The sequence below is a fragment of the Pteropus alecto genome, unplaced genomic scaffold (assembly GCF_000325575.1).
Source record: "Pteropus alecto unplaced genomic scaffold, ASM32557v1 scaffold3, whole genome shotgun sequence".
Classification (NCBI taxonomy): domain Eukaryota; kingdom Metazoa; phylum Chordata; class Mammalia; order Chiroptera; family Pteropodidae; genus Pteropus; species Pteropus alecto.
Window position 1 is genome coordinate 43,432,964 of NW_006442484.1, and position 15,546 is coordinate 43,448,509.

The window sequence follows — 15,546 nt, forward strand, 5'->3', positions numbered from 1 at the left end:
GGATTTCACACGCTCCGTTCTGCTTCTCTCTCAGGCTCCTCACTGGGCATTTGTCTTAGAGAATAGGTTTCAAGTTTTAGCCTGGCAATGAACTCTGCCACTGCCAACCGCTCAGTGTGGGGTAGGGGAGAGAGGGCCTAACTGCCTGCTGACCCGAGTGGAGCAGTCTTGTGGGAAACCACTCTGACTCTCTTCTGCTTTTATCTTATCAGCAATGCCATCTTTTGCCTGGGGGTGGTTTTTCTTCTGTGAGTGTTGAGCTGTGGCTGCTTCTGGTCATTTCTCAGAAGTTTTACCTCTGTCTGCTTTCTGTCATCTAAGAATTCCTAAAACTCTCTGGTCAGCCGATACTACTATTTTGTGGTTTGTGGTGGTGGTGATGCCTATTTGTTTTCAGTGCTGTTTTGGATTTCAAAATGTTTTTCCCATCAGACCTTTCACATAGCAGACAAAAAATCTGGTCACAAAAGCGCCCAGCCCAACAGGTGCTACTTGATCTTTGCTGATCATCTCTGTCCTGGCCCCCTCTGATCTTGACTTAGTTAGACTGAATAAGTTCAGATGGTCTAAGATGGAATTTCTTCCTCATAGCTAGATGAATAAACCTGTACTCCTTCAGAAAATATATCTTTTCCATAATTTTACAGGGTTTGGAGTAAGGGGTGAGGTCCAACATTTTCATCCTCTCTCCTCCTTTCATTAATAATTGTTTGCTGTGACACAATTGTGTGCTGTATCAAAAATGAGTTGTGTCGTGGGCAGGTTGTCTTACTTGACCTTTAATAGGAAGGGTAAGAGAGCATAAGCCCCCATTTTTCTCAGGCCACAAAACAAGAGCCACTCCCTGGTATTGCTGCCACCTCCCTTGGACAGACTCTGAATTTAGCATGAATTGTGAGAACTCATCTGATGAGCCATATTGAACATGCACCCTAATAATAATGCCACCCTACATTTGTGCCATATTTCAAATGTGTCAATGCTTCATATATATTAACTCATTTGATCTTTGTGACAATTCTGTTAATTATTCCCATTTTATAGATGCAGAAACAAGGCATTGTAAGACCAATTGGGCAACTAGGAAGTTCATGATTTAGATCTCAAATCCAGTTTCTGCTTCTAATCCAGTGTCCTTTGTACTCCCAGATTCTGCTTCTCTTGAGAAGAGAAGCCTAGAGTTATGGATATTTAAGCAAATAACATTCTTCACAATGTGTTGTAATTACCATACCTGTAGGACCATGTGCCATGGAAGAATAAAGGTTGGAGAACCAATATCACCTAGGAGAGATGACATCTGAACTGGGTGTGAAACAGAAAAAAGTATTCTATGAAAAGTCTTGGAGGCATGAAAAAGCATAGCATGTTTGAGGAATGGAGAGATGTCTGACTAGATCAAACATCTGATCTGGAGCAGAGATCAAAGCCATGAGGGAAAGTGTAAAAAGGAGGAAGATGGATGAGTTTGGAAAAATAAATTGAGATCTGCTTTTAAAGAGCTTTATGTGATGATGAGGGAGCACTTCTGGACAGATTGAGTTTGTGGTACTTGTGGGTTATCTGAGAGATGGCCAAAAGCTCTTGGAGCTCAGGAAAGAGATCTATTTGGAGACAAAGATTTAGGTCTCAGCATTATATAGATGAAAATTGGGGATTTTTTTTCCAGGGAGAGAAGCAAAACAAAATGAGAATAGAACTGAAGGCAGAACCTTGGGGAACAGCACAGTTCAGGAGGTGAACAAAACAAAGACATTGAGAAGAAATGTTTAGAGAAGCAGGGAGAGCCAGGAGGGTGGCAGCATGGGGGAGAAGAGAGCATCAGGCCGTGCTCAGTGGTGCTAGGCAGCGAGAAATTGAGCAGGTTTCAAAAAGAGCTTGACTATTTCCATCTTTGCCTCTTTCCTCACACTTTGGCGCAGGTCCTAAGACTACCTATAATGGCTCAAAGGGCAGCCTCAAACCACTATGTCAAATTTTTAATATGCTGCATCGAGTTTCTGATGGACTTCTTTATCATATATTTCTAACTCTTGGACAATATATAATCATTTTTTAATATAATGGGATTTGTAGATTCTAAAGTCAGCACTTTTTTTAATCTATAAGAGCTGATCACTATGGATTTCATATTGATGTTATGTAATCATTCTTCTTAAACTCTTAGATATCTGCTCCCAAAATTCCAACTTTGAATCTGTTAAGATTTTAGAGCTAAATTCTAACCCTTTCTTTCCCCAGCTGAGTTTTTTCTCCTCCCCTCATAGCAGCCTATCCCATGTAGGTAAGAATGAGACTTTGCCGCTGTTTTCTCTTTAGCCAGGCTTTGAGGAGGGTCCATGCTATTTGCAGCTGATGTCAAGTAGCAAGAACAGCAGGGCAGCTCCTTATGCTGAAGAGACATAATCCTATTATGCCTACCTTGAGACTTTCACCTTAGCTGCCTCTATTGTAGAAGATGGACTGAGGTGACTCAATTGACTTTTAAATCCCCAAGGATCGTCACTTCAAAATCCCCATGTGTAAGTCAAGTAGTGGATTAGGCCCCTTGCTATGAAGGCCTGGCTCTTTCAGAGCCCTGTGGCCATAGCTTTTCTTCAGGGTCTTTTGGGTCCCATGTTTTCTGAGTTCCACCATAAAGCATGGGATTGGTGCAGAGTTGTGTCCTTCTGTGGTGATCTTTGACAGGAGCTGAGCCTGGTTGGCATCTCCCTGAGTAATGGACTTAGGACCCATCTTTGTATAGTCAAGATTAAGAATCGTATCCTCCATTGATGCTATAAGAGAAAGATATATTATTTTGTTCATGTTAAAACTATCCTTGAGAAGGTAATGTACAAGACATGCAAAGAGTTTTCTCCCTCCAGTTAGCCCCACTTGATCTGTCATCTCCCCTATATTATAACATGGTTGCAAAATTATTTAATACGATTAACTATTTTAGAATTTCTCAGTTCAGTTTTGATTGCTCAGAGTACTTATTTAATAATTGACTAAGTTTTAGATGTAATTTCCTGGCCCAGACATACTTTATCTGTCATTTTAACTTCTTGTGCAAGGATTTGAGTTTTGATTATCACTGCTGGATTTTTTTTTTTCTTACTTACACGAATAAATATGCAAATACCTTTACATTTGCTGCTTCCTTTAGCTCTCTCATCTCTCTCAGGAAGATACTCTCCTCAGTTTACAGATAAGACTAAGGCTTTGATGTCACACAGCTAGCGAGGGGTTGCACTAAGGTTAAAACTTCATCTTCAGATTTGAAATCCAGTTCTCTGTTCAGTATATCAACACTCCTTGAGTTTATTTGACCAAGGAACACTTTTTAAGTGTAGTTAAGGATGGAACACCATCAGTAGCTCATTAAGGTTTAAATGTTTAATACACAATAACATTGAATAATACCATACATTGTTGAAATTTTAGGACAAAATGCATCCAATGGACTGATGATCATGTAATAGGTAACATACACAACTGCAGCAATTAACTGAGAGCAAATGCTGCCCTTTCATCAACATGGAGATTGACTTCCTAGCACTCTCAGAATTAATAACCAATTTATTTGTTTTTAAGTTGCAGTAACATATTAGTCAGGGTTCCTTATATTGCAGACAGCAATAGGAAACCTAAATTACTGACCAATCATATTTATTATCAGTCTATAATTAAACATTATTAGTAATTACAGAATAATTACAGACTTGAAGGATGACTAGGAATCCAATGTCTCCTCCCATGTCAAAATGTCCATAACACCCCTCAGCCCCATCCTTAAAAGCAGGTTATTGGCTACTAGTTTTATAATAAATTATGGGAGAAAAAAAAAAAACCAGTACACTGATTAACATCTCATGGAAAGTGGTCATCCACAGAACAGATTTGGGGAAATATAAATGTATACCTTCCCGCTTGCTTTTTCTTCCTAATCCCAGACAAGATTTGCTTTCTGCTCATCTCATGCCCTCACCTTTCCAGGGACAGGCAAGAAAATATTGAGTCTATATACATCCATCATTTGTTTCTTGTGGTAGAAGCATATTACATAACGCGAAACATAGTGACAACAGCATTATTACTCTGTTAGGCTAAGATATCACAGAAGGTCCCAAGGAATTTGGATCAATCCAATTGATGAAACCAATTATTCCTAGATGGGTTAAAAACAACTTTTGTTGTTTTTAAGATAGTAATTAAAAGCCATTTTTTAGAGCAATCATCTACAAAATGAGAGATCAATTAGTCAACTACAACGTGAGCAGAGGTGTTCTTCCCTGTGAGACTGGAAGGGATGGGGACTGTGTACACTTTCTTCCATTAAGGAGCACGTTCATTTCAAAAAATTTCTTCAGGAATTGTAATAGCATAATCTTGCCCTCAGCCAATATCTTTTTATAGGGCTTTCTCCTAGGAAATCTGTGAACATGTTACTGACCCTCGAATCCATTTCTATATTTCAAGTTTTAGTGACGAATTTTTTTCTCATTATTTCCTTGTTACTTTTTTCTTTGTAGACCTGGCCAAAGGACCGTGGATGACCTAGAGATTATCTATGAAGAACTCCTTCACATTAAAGCCTTATCTCATCTTTCTACCACAGTAAGTTGTCTCTTATTGAGCACAGTCAAGAGGAGTTTGATTTAACTGCAGTGTTGGGACTGGAGAAGAGTATTAAGGTATATGGGAGGGGACAGGAATGGCTGAATTCTACCTCATAAATCACCCCTACTCTTTCTCATGAGACGGTAAGGAAGTCATACGCAAGAACAGTCATCAAAAGGGGATCAAATAATGTCACATTATTAGTAGTTGCCCGTGAGCCCTAAATCCCAAAGCAGAATGATGTGAGTAAGGTTGGAACATGTGCTTCATCCTTCCAAATCTGAAGCTCAGAGCTTGCACACATAGACAAGAGAACCAGGCTTTAAAAGAGGCTCTGAAACCCTTCCATGAAATATAGAACCAAAGAGAGGAAGGAGAAAAATCAAGATGACCTGTCCTGGCCCAAGTGGCCAGCTTTGCCCAGGTTTGCTGCCCTGTTGAGAGAGGTAGCAGAAGGGTCAAGAGATTATTACTTTAGATATGTTAGGGCGCAGTAGCAGTACACACTAGTGGAAAATGGCTCAATGGCTGTATATGACTCTGAACTTTTATGTGATTAGGTTATTTAGGGAGGCAGTGGACAGAAATTTAATCTCTGAATAGGGACAGAAACATCCACTTCCACAGAAGGAACATAGGAATAGGATTTTGAGGCAACACAAGTCTCCTATATGCTAATAATTCAATAATAACAATAAAAAATTGTTTCAATAATAACAACAAAGAAAGTTCACAGATTACATACTGAGGTCCCTCAGCAATATCTACATTCCTAAGTTGCCTTCTATTTCCAGATCACTGGGTGATGTTATGCTTTCACATGATTGCAGCATCTGTGATCCCTCCTCTGAGCAGTAGGGTTCTGGTCTCTGCCGCAGCCCCAAGCACAAGGGCTAAAACCCTTTCTCCTTCAACCCAACAGAGCTGTCTTCACATTCCTCCCTGCTGCACTACTAGGAGTCCAGCAGCTTGCTCACCTACTACATGGAGTACCCAGGGGTGTGGTCTAGCCCAACCCAGCCTCCCCTCCCGCCCACCACTGCCCTGTTATCCTCACTTCATCTATGGATGGGTGTGTGTGTTGGTGGGGGGTGTCTAGTGCCTAAGAGCCTCACCTGGGGAGCCCCTGCATATGTGGGCACAACGTGCTCATGCTGTAGAGGAAAATGAGGGAAGACCCCTTTTCCTATCTGCACTCTAGGTTCCCAGCATGTCCCAGTTCTGACTTTCCCACTTGGTGGAATTGAGAGGACGGTAGATAGTCTCCTCATCTTCTTTAAACTCCAGGTACCCAGACACCATGGGAAATTCTCAGGTTACTTGGTTCTTAAAGAGATACAGCCATATTTGAGACCATAATTTGGAACTACAAAATTTTTTATCTAAGACTATAAATCTGCTCACACATTTCAGCTTAATTATTCAGCTTCAGGATATTGAATTCCCAACATGTATATCATAGATGCTCTCACCTTCTCACCCAAGATGAAAGATAGGCAGTGAAGCAGACTAATTTGTACATATGAAACCACATTTTAAACGTCTCTAGGGATGTTGCCGTGCATGAATTAGCTTATAAAACAGCTTTTGTAGGAGCTCTGAGATTCGAGCGGCAAATCTAGTGAAAGTGGTTCTAGATGAGAGTAGCAGCAAGCTGAGTCAGAGATGACTGTGTGGAAAGAAGGGTGCAGTGGGCACTGCAGAAGGGGAACATGGCCCTCCCCCCACCCCCAAATCTGACCTGTCCTTATTCTTTCTCTTTTTCTTCTAGGTGAAACGGGAGTTAGCAGGTGTTCTCATTTTTGAGTCTCATGCCAAAGGAGGAACTGTGTGTAAGTGAAAGCTGTAATCGGACATTTCGCCTGGCTAGCCCCCTTGAGAGCAGGTGCCACGGGAGCCTGCTGCAAATGCTCCCCTTTCTTGGGCCTGGATCAGACTTGGCAGGACATCCTGTGGCACTTTTGTTTTCTGGGAGCTGTGGTCATCCCCAGCACATGTCTGTTATTATGCAGTCTGGTGGTTTTCTGGTACAGACAGGGGTGTACTTGCCAGCTGAGTCTCCACTGGCTTCTTAGCTGCTGGCCCAAGATGTTGTTTAAAGAGGGTGGAATGAAGTTTCATTCTTCAGGCAGAGTCTTTTCGCAACGACCTCACTTCGGTTTATGGTTTTAGGAGAACAAATTCATCTCTTGCGATTGTGAGTTAGAATGATAAACTCTCCTGTTTTCTTTTTCTTCTCTCATTTCCACTATCAGCTCCAAGCCCGAGAGAATTTCTTTGATGCCAATACTTATAAAGGACTAATATATAAGATCTCTCCAGAATCCAAGATGATCATATTTGGAAGCAAGAAATTGAAATTTGATATTAATAAACGTGAACAAAATTATTTAGGCTAGCACTTACCACTAATCCGCGAAGTCCTTGAAAAGCAGTGTTAGCGGTCTGCTCAGGTCAGGATATGCCACCTTCTCTAGTCTCTCTCGGAGAATCAGACACATCAGCATCTTAAGGTTCTCAGAAGACCTACAATAAAGAAAAATGTTCACTCCATTTAAAGCGACACTTCCTAAATCGAGTGTAACATAGAACACTTTTTCGATGGACACTCATTAACGTTTCAAAGGACGTTCTTTGAAAAGTGTCGCTCTTTCTTTAGACTGAGTTGTGTTAGTCAAATAAGCAGGGAACATGAATTGTAAAAGCAAAGAGTTATACAATTCATATTTCGAAATGTTTTTCAGTCATAAAAAATGATATTTGTAACACTGATTTTTATTTTAATAAGTTTCCTTTCTTGAAAGTTTAAAGGTTTGCTTTAACTTTTTTTATGTTTATGATCGCTGATGATTTACAACCTCTTTTGTTCTTTTCATTACACCTCCAACCCTATCTGTAGTGGTTATCATTCAAATACATTTTAAAAAATGTAGATATGTATCCATAAATGACATATTTTCAAAATTCACATTACTGGTCAGATTAGTTTTTAAAACTATTTTCTACAGTATAATAAGTTTTAACGACTTGTGAGGGAAAGTGTATTGCTTGATGAAATGGATTTCTGGTGAATCGATATCCAGTAAAAACGGATCTTTCCGGGCATAACAAACAGAGCAGTGTTTCTGTTCCTTCCACGTTCTATCGAAAAGGAAATAATATTTCACCTGAATCAGTTAATACTTTCCACTAATTTTTTTCTTCTGGAATAAATGTGTGATTCTGGGAACTTAAAAATGATGATTTGATAAGCTATAATTTCTATTGATGTGCTTCTATTCTTGACATAAGTCTTTTCATCTTTTCGTATCTAGTGTTTAACCAGGGAGAAGAAGGTACCTCCTGGTACATTATTCTAAAAGGATCAGTGAATGTAGTCATTTATGGCAAGGTATAGATATATCTTTTTCTTTTTATTATGCTCCATTTACTAGTGTGGCTCTAAGTATTAACAATGTAGTGCTACAATTAAACTTGCAACAACATTGTTATTTGATGTAGAAGAGATACTATAGCATCTCTAATCATAAATTATCTAAATTATTATACTCAGATTAGTATTGAACTTTCTGGGGCTTATCTCCTTATAGATTATAATGTATATGTTTAAGTTAGGCCATAGCCCATATTACTCAATGAAAGAAGAATTAAACATTATAATTTAATTATATAACTCCCCTTTGGTTTCCCTGGGCACATCCTATTTATATATACAGCGTTTATATATACAGACGGTCTTGTGGTGGGAGGTGGGTGGGTCTTTGCTCCATTTCAGGGATCATCTGCATCTGAATGTTCTGCTCTCTCCAGGGTGTAGTCTGTACCCTGCATGAAGGCGATGACTTTGGCAAGTTAGCACTAGTAAATGATGCCCCGAGAGCTGCCTCTATCGTCTTGCGAGAAGATAATTGCCATTTCTTAAGAGTAGACAAGGAGGATTTCAACCGGATCCTAAGAGTAAGTCCAAGACAAAGTGTGGCTGAGAGGCATCCCATTTTTGCCTTTTGCCAGATAAGCAGATTTGAGTGTTGGGTTAATTGAGTAATACTGTGATTATCGAATGCTCAGGGAACAAAGTATCTTAGTCATAAACCTGGGATGTTCAATGTGCTGGTATGCATTCTGGGGTCCTGAGGGATATTCCAGTAAAGCTGCAAATGTGATGTGCTATGCTGGACCAAACACTCTGCACACACCTGAACCAATCCATAAGAATGGAAGACAAAGAAGACAGAGAGGGACTGCCTTGGCACATGTTAAAGTGTGAGATGTTCCTCTTGGCAATCCTAGGCTTCCAATCTGTGTCCTTCCCTCCTCATGTATTTCTCTATCCTAAACCTTCTTAGTCTCCACCTCCGATCTCTTCCCAAATCTGAACCTTTCTCATATCATCACATACTCTCTCGATTTATTAAGTGATTATATTTTAGTGGGAATGAACATCGGTCATGGTGACTCCAACCAAGCATTTTCATTTCGAGTGCTTTAGGTCAAATTGATTCACACTCAGGGAATTTCAGACTTCAGCAAGTAGATAAAGAACAATTGGGATGATAAAGGGAACCATGAAATCACACTTAAATTTGGCTCTCCAGACGCGCCCAATGCAAGCTTGTTAAGGTATTTGTTAAGGTAATGGGTGATGTTTAGAAGAGATGGCCCCTGGTCTTTTCCCACCATGCAGCCCCTGGTCCCTTGGAAGGAACAACCCAACTTTGGAAAGGCCTGATTGTGGACCGCTGGGGATGATGACAATGTCTCATCATCCCTGGCCTCTTAGGTGTCCCATGCTCCATCTGGGGCTACCTTGAGTTCACCCAGAGAAATGTTCCCTCTAGAATCACTTTGCTCTGTTCTCTCCCCTGACGGCCTACAGAGCAGGCTCCCTTCTCTGCTTCTCCCAGTTTTAGCATCCTTCTCTATCCTACCTGAAAGTCTTAAATGAAACGTCTGTGCTTTCAGTTACATCTGACATAATTTAATGATGATTTACAATGTCATTCTCTGCTCTTTATGTATGGACACCTACCCGTACACAGACTTAAGCATTTGCCTTTGGTGGCAAAATTTCTGACACCAAAGTTTGTCTTAGGAATATACTCTCATAATGCAAAGAAACTTAAATTAAAAACTATGCCATTGAATAATATAGAAAAAAATACCATATGGAATTTGACTCAGTTCTTATCTAATCTCTTTTAAAATGAGGACCAAATGATGAGAAAAAAGTATATTAAATTTGTTAAATTAATTATTTTAAATGACATTGAAATATAAAGGTAAACTTTAGTAACTCATGAAAGTTTACACACATGGAGTTTACATTCAGCCAAAAAATTCTTTGAAAGAATCGCATTAAGACCATTATGATAGATTGAATTTACAAAATTATTCAAAATAACTGAAAAATGTTTTTAACCTATTTCAAACTGATTTTTTGAAAATAAACAAAGTCTTTTGATTAGAGAGAAAAAGTGCCACTTCTAAGAAAACTAAATACCCTCAGAAGAAAATCAGAGTGAAAGAACTTTGCCGAAGCTGAGTTTGCCTCATTTTTTTTTTGTCACGTATTTTTATGAAGAATAAAGTCTTTGCTCCTCTGTCTTCCCGCTATACCACCCTCCCCCAAAGGTTTCTCAGAGCATGACCACCCTCCTCTCCACTCTGCTGATTTTCTGAATCTGGGTAAAAGCAGAGCTTTAAAACCATATGCCTCAAACCATTCTGGTCCTCTCTCTGACCGTTCCAGCCCTTGACTTTGAAAATGACTTAATTTGTAGATGCAACAATTAGCATCACAAGCGCCAAATGAGTTTCTGAAGCATTTGAAATTTTTTTCATTGTCTGAGAAAATGGCAGCATCTGTATGTGGTGTAATTTGTATTTGCAGGACGTTGAAGCAAATACAGTCAGACTTAAAGAACATGACCAAGATGTCTTGGTGCTGGAGAAGGTCCCAGCAGGGAACAGGGCTCCTAATCAAGGAAACTCACAGCCTCAGCAAAAGTAGGTTTGCATCCAACACTGCAATTGCCAGACTATGATTAACCTTTTCACATGGTATCATCATTTCTACAATAGCATGTTCTCCTTTTTTTGTGGAAGATAGCAGTGTGTGTGACTTTTTTCTCTCTATTGACTAATCACACATTTTGTGGAGTATAATGTATCCATTTCTGGCACTATGTTGAGCTTGGTGCTGCCTAGAGTAATTCTGGGGAAAATATTCCCCTACTCTAAAAACGCAGTCTGTATACAGTGTTCAATCGTAATAGCTTCGGAACAGAAGGCATCGGAGAGAACAATGGAAGTAGGAATGCCAAGCAGCTCAAAGGATTTGCAGACCCCTAGGTAATGAGAACCTTTGGCATTTGAATTCATATGTAGGATCTCTCAAGAAGCATTTTCATCTTGTTATCAGAATGAGCTGCCTTGACAGGAATCCCAAATTTCAAATATAAGACCGTTTGTTGATTGCAGCGGGGAAGTATCCATTTGGCCTCATCCATACTTATTTCTGCTAATGTCAAAAAGGTATTTGTTTCACATTGCACATGTCCCTATTTAACTTGGGTCTTTACAGTATATCAATGTTCGGATCCACCTTTCACTGCAACTTCATATATGAGACTTTCATCAAATGTACCCACATTTGAATGGTAGGACAAGAGAATTAGGAAATGTAGCTTTAAGAAATTGTAGAAAATTACTGAATCTCATTTTAAAAATAAAGATTAATTTTAAATCTTAGAATAATAGAAACACCAGTTCTGTAAGATGAAAGAATGTCACCAAATAATGTGTTGAAAAAGAATGCATCCAAGTAACTTTTTCTTTTTTCACCATGTAAGTGGGGTGTTCCCTTGAATCAGGACACTCATCATAACTGATGAATTTTTCTTGTTTAGACTAAAAGCTTCAGGCTCAGACATTTTCTTCTGAATGAATCAACATATTTACAAAGAAAGTGTAAAGAAATATATTATTGACTAGCCATAGTATATTTTGCATATTTTGTGTAATCCCTTTTTATAACTCCTTCAATAGATGGGAAAATTTAGGCTCAGAGAAGCAACTTACTTACCCAAGATTTACAAAGCTTATAATGGTAGATCTGGGATTCAAGTCCAGCTTGACCAATTTCAATGCCTTTTCTCCTTTAGCCTCACAGATTACTATAGCAAAATATGTTACATAAACACTGTATCTTCAACACTACCTAGCATTGCAAACAGATATATTTCAAAAAGACTGGCATAAAATGGACTAGATAAAAACTATTCGTTCACTTACGAACCTATAAAATGACCACCCAGAATTCTTTATTATTTTCTTATTTTTTACTACTATCCATTCTTGAAAATGTTCTTGCTTAAGTGTTTTTGATAGTCCTTCCAGTCCACAGAGGAGGACGAGAATGAAAACATTTTTTACATGAAGGTTGGGACACTCCCAATGAGTTTCTTCAGTGCCGTTAAATATAAGTAGACCATTTTATAGTGGTAATCTGCATTCTTTAATAATACCTCAAGTGTTTTGGGAAAAATTTGCTGCCTGAAAAAGGAAGCCTTGAAAATTCCCCTTAACCTTGAAACATCTGACCAAGAGGTCCCCTGGAGTCCCCCTTCCTTCACCTCTTCATAGCATGGCAGATTGATGAAAAGCTTGTTACAACATCTTCCATTCAGAGCACCTTCCAAATATAGATTTTTTTTTTATGAAATCAAACTAAAAGGAACAGAAAAGGAGAAGCCATGTGTATTAAACTTATTTTAGGCCTGGATCTGATTTCTGTTATATCTCTTTATTTGTGTCCTGTGGGCCAATTTAAGTTTCTTGTATAATTCAAAAACTTGTGTGTGTTCACAGCACACCATTTAAGAAATATCACTGAGTACAAAATTACATACCATGCAAAACCGATTCCCTGAAAAATAAAAACTCACTCTCTCAAGGGGTGTTGTCCATGTTGAGCTTTCCCAAGCCAGACCAGACCAGGTAAGTGAATTTTGGCCCAATATTCTAGATAACTTTGATAACATGGCAGCAATCATGTCCTTGGATAGACTGAAAATTTAAGAAACTCTAGGGCTTCTATCTCCTGAAAAATTATCCTTTTTGAGCTCAAAGAGTATTGCTGTTGGTGCTGATATTAATGTTTTTTTTTTATTCACTTTTCCCCTGAGAAATACAGAATAGTTTCAAAACTGCCTGACTCTGTCCACACCACTCAACTCTGAGAGTGGTGTTAAAATGTCAATAGCAAGAGAGTATATCTCATGATGGATAAACTGTGTGGATCCCTCAAAATTTTACCATGTTGATTATCTGCTGATCTGTAGTTATGTGGTTTTAGTAAGAAAGAAAAAATTGAAATGACTATTTCTGTTTTAGTTGCTGTGTTGCTTTCTCTTTAGACTATCAACCACCCTATTGCTCAACTCTATCCTGTTTGCAGAAAGATTGTCTGTTTCAGGCCTTCCCACCACTACCTCTTTTTTTGTTCTAGGTGCAGATGGAAGTCTCCTCATTTCCAGATTTGGTGTTAGGAAAAGATTTTCTGTCACAGGCTTAAAACCTCACAGCTTGGATAATGTAACCAATTGGGGTTGTCTTTAATTTGGACTAGAATAGCCCCTTCGTGCAATAAACTAAGAAGAGCCATACTGTCTGATCTTCAAATCCTTTTGTTTGAACAAAGGTTAAGCAGTAGGTGCCTGGCAGTGGCCAACCTGAAACAAAGCAATAATGTGATGTTTCAGCCAAACTCAGAGCTGTAAGACCACAGAGGCTGTGTCTGGCCAGAAGCTCCCTGGCCTTCCCTCGTAAGAGTCCCCCTGCCCTAAAAGAATGTCAACACACAAACAGCGTTCTGCAGAGCTGAGAAGAGGGAGAGGATGTGTAAGGCAGCTACCACAGCTGTACCAGTAGAGGGAGCCTTTGGTAGCAAAAGAAAGATCCCCGCTGTCTGAGAGTGACCAGAGGGCAGAATTTAGAGACTACTTCTCTCGAGTGAAGTGATAGGCCATTCTGATCTTTATTCTTTTTGACCAGACATAATATCCTAGCTAAGGAGTGTTCAAACATAGGACACCAGAATGTGAAGCCAAACTTCTATCAGAATTAAACTTTTGACAAGGGAACAAATTTCTAACTGATGTTATCATGCAGCCAGCTATAGAGCATGCAGCTTACTAGCAACTGCTGCCCAATGTCATGCTAAATAACAAGTAACTGGTTTTTTATGTAATACATTTATACTCTAATTTAAATGAAACTTATATTCAGAAACAAGCATACAGGTTTTCTTTAGAGGGAGTTTTTCATTGCACAGCAGACTTCTTGTTCAGAATGAGCTCCAGGTACCTAACCTATATATGTGTAACCTCCACCTGGAGCTCCTTGCTATGCAGGCAGAGCAGCGACGAGAGACACATGCTTGCGCTCCGAAGCCAGACCTGGTCTCACGGTGGACATCTCACATTTACTAACTGGGTGACCGTGTGCCTGATGTCTCCCCTTGCAGAGCAGTTTCTCCCCCTGCAGAATAAAGATAATATTTAACTAGCAGGAGTAAACATGAGGACATTGCTCAGTGCCCACTAGTTGTCTGGGGCATAGTAAACATTTGACAGGTGTCAAGTGCCCTTTCCAACCCCAAGTCCTTATTATGTGGTCAGATGATGCTTCCCTTCATATATTTCAGAAGTTATTGAATGAACTCAGCAATTTTCTCCATTTAAATGTTGAAAGTCATGTATAGCTATGACCTCTCTTTTCTTCAAATATTCATCGCCTACAAGAGGAAAAATCGTTGTCTTCTACCTTTTTTACTTTGAGAAAAGGGTCATACTTTTGAGATTAAAGTATATTTTTTTCTATTTCCCCTCTCCTTCTCTAGTCTCCAAAGCCAGGTTTCCTCAGTGATTTAACTCTTCGGCTTCCTTTCGGTCATACGTGCACACACACATTTGCACATACTCACAGAATAGTTTTAGCTAATGGTGCCTGCCAGGTAGGCTGTATCTGTTTCCTCATTCCACACCAGAGTTGCTTCACGCATTCTCCCTCTCCACTTTCACATGCAAAGGGTCATATGTTGAGTTGCCTTTTCTTCACTCCCTCAGGCTGGAGGTTAAGACCTTGAGATTAATATGTTAGGGATAGTCTTGGGATCCCCACACACTTCCTCCAAGGTCTCAAACGGGCAAGAAAAGGGTGTTGGTGAGGAGGTAAAGAAATCTAGGTTTTTCTGGAGCAGAATTCTACCGGTGCTTTCTACTCATAAGAGAATTTTTATCTCCATTGTTGTTTTTCTTCCCTGTCACATGGCCTTATGTGAAATGCAGAAGAGCCAAGTCTGAGTATTGGAATAGGAGTCCCTAGATAAGCTTAATATACTTTTCCTATAACTTTCATTCACTGTCTTGTTACCATCTTGAATATGACTTTCGAATAACCCATATTCAATTTAAAAAATAAATCCTTCCAAGTTGATTGTAGAGCTCCATGGATGGATCTTCTGAAATAACAACACCCCCCTCAAATAATTTATATTTGACATTGAAATTAATTATGTGAATTTTTTGTTGTGAATTGATTTCCCATTCAGATGCTATTGGGATTTCTTGTTTGCTCATTTGGGTTTTGTTTTCTTTTCTCTTATTTTATTCTTAGCTATATTTACAAAGCACATACCAGTGTACAGTTGGGAAGGACAGAGCATTCCAGAAATAGGCAGGGGAATCCAGTATGGGACTGAAATTTTGCTACAAGTAACCCATATATGGATAACCTAGTTAATAGTCACTTCCCCTTGCCAGCTCCCTCTGCCTGACCTGAACTGCCCTGAGATTCACATGTTCCTTTTGATTCCCCTTGGAACAAGGCTGGAGTTACTTAGTTCCCAGCCTACTAGAGCCACTCTCCGAGAAATTTACT

The 15,546-nt window shown here is 39.3% G+C and overlaps 1 protein-coding gene across 1 annotated transcript in view; it reads left to right on the forward strand.

Annotated features, from left to right (window-relative positions):
* LOC102884268 (rap guanine nucleotide exchange factor 4) overlaps positions 1–15,546 on the forward strand; it is a 115,199-nt gene that overhangs the window by 52,432 nt on the left and 47,221 nt on the right. The window contains exons 7-11 of the mRNA XM_025039557.1: positions 4,518–4,602; positions 6,377–6,437; positions 7,920–7,996; positions 8,416–8,562; positions 10,496–10,611. Coding sequence (XP_024895325.1) covers positions 4,518–4,602; positions 6,377–6,437; positions 7,920–7,996; positions 8,416–8,562; positions 10,496–10,611 — 486 coding nt within the window. The remainder of the gene's footprint in view (positions 1–4,517; positions 4,603–6,376; positions 6,438–7,919; positions 7,997–8,415; positions 8,563–10,495; positions 10,612–15,546) is intronic.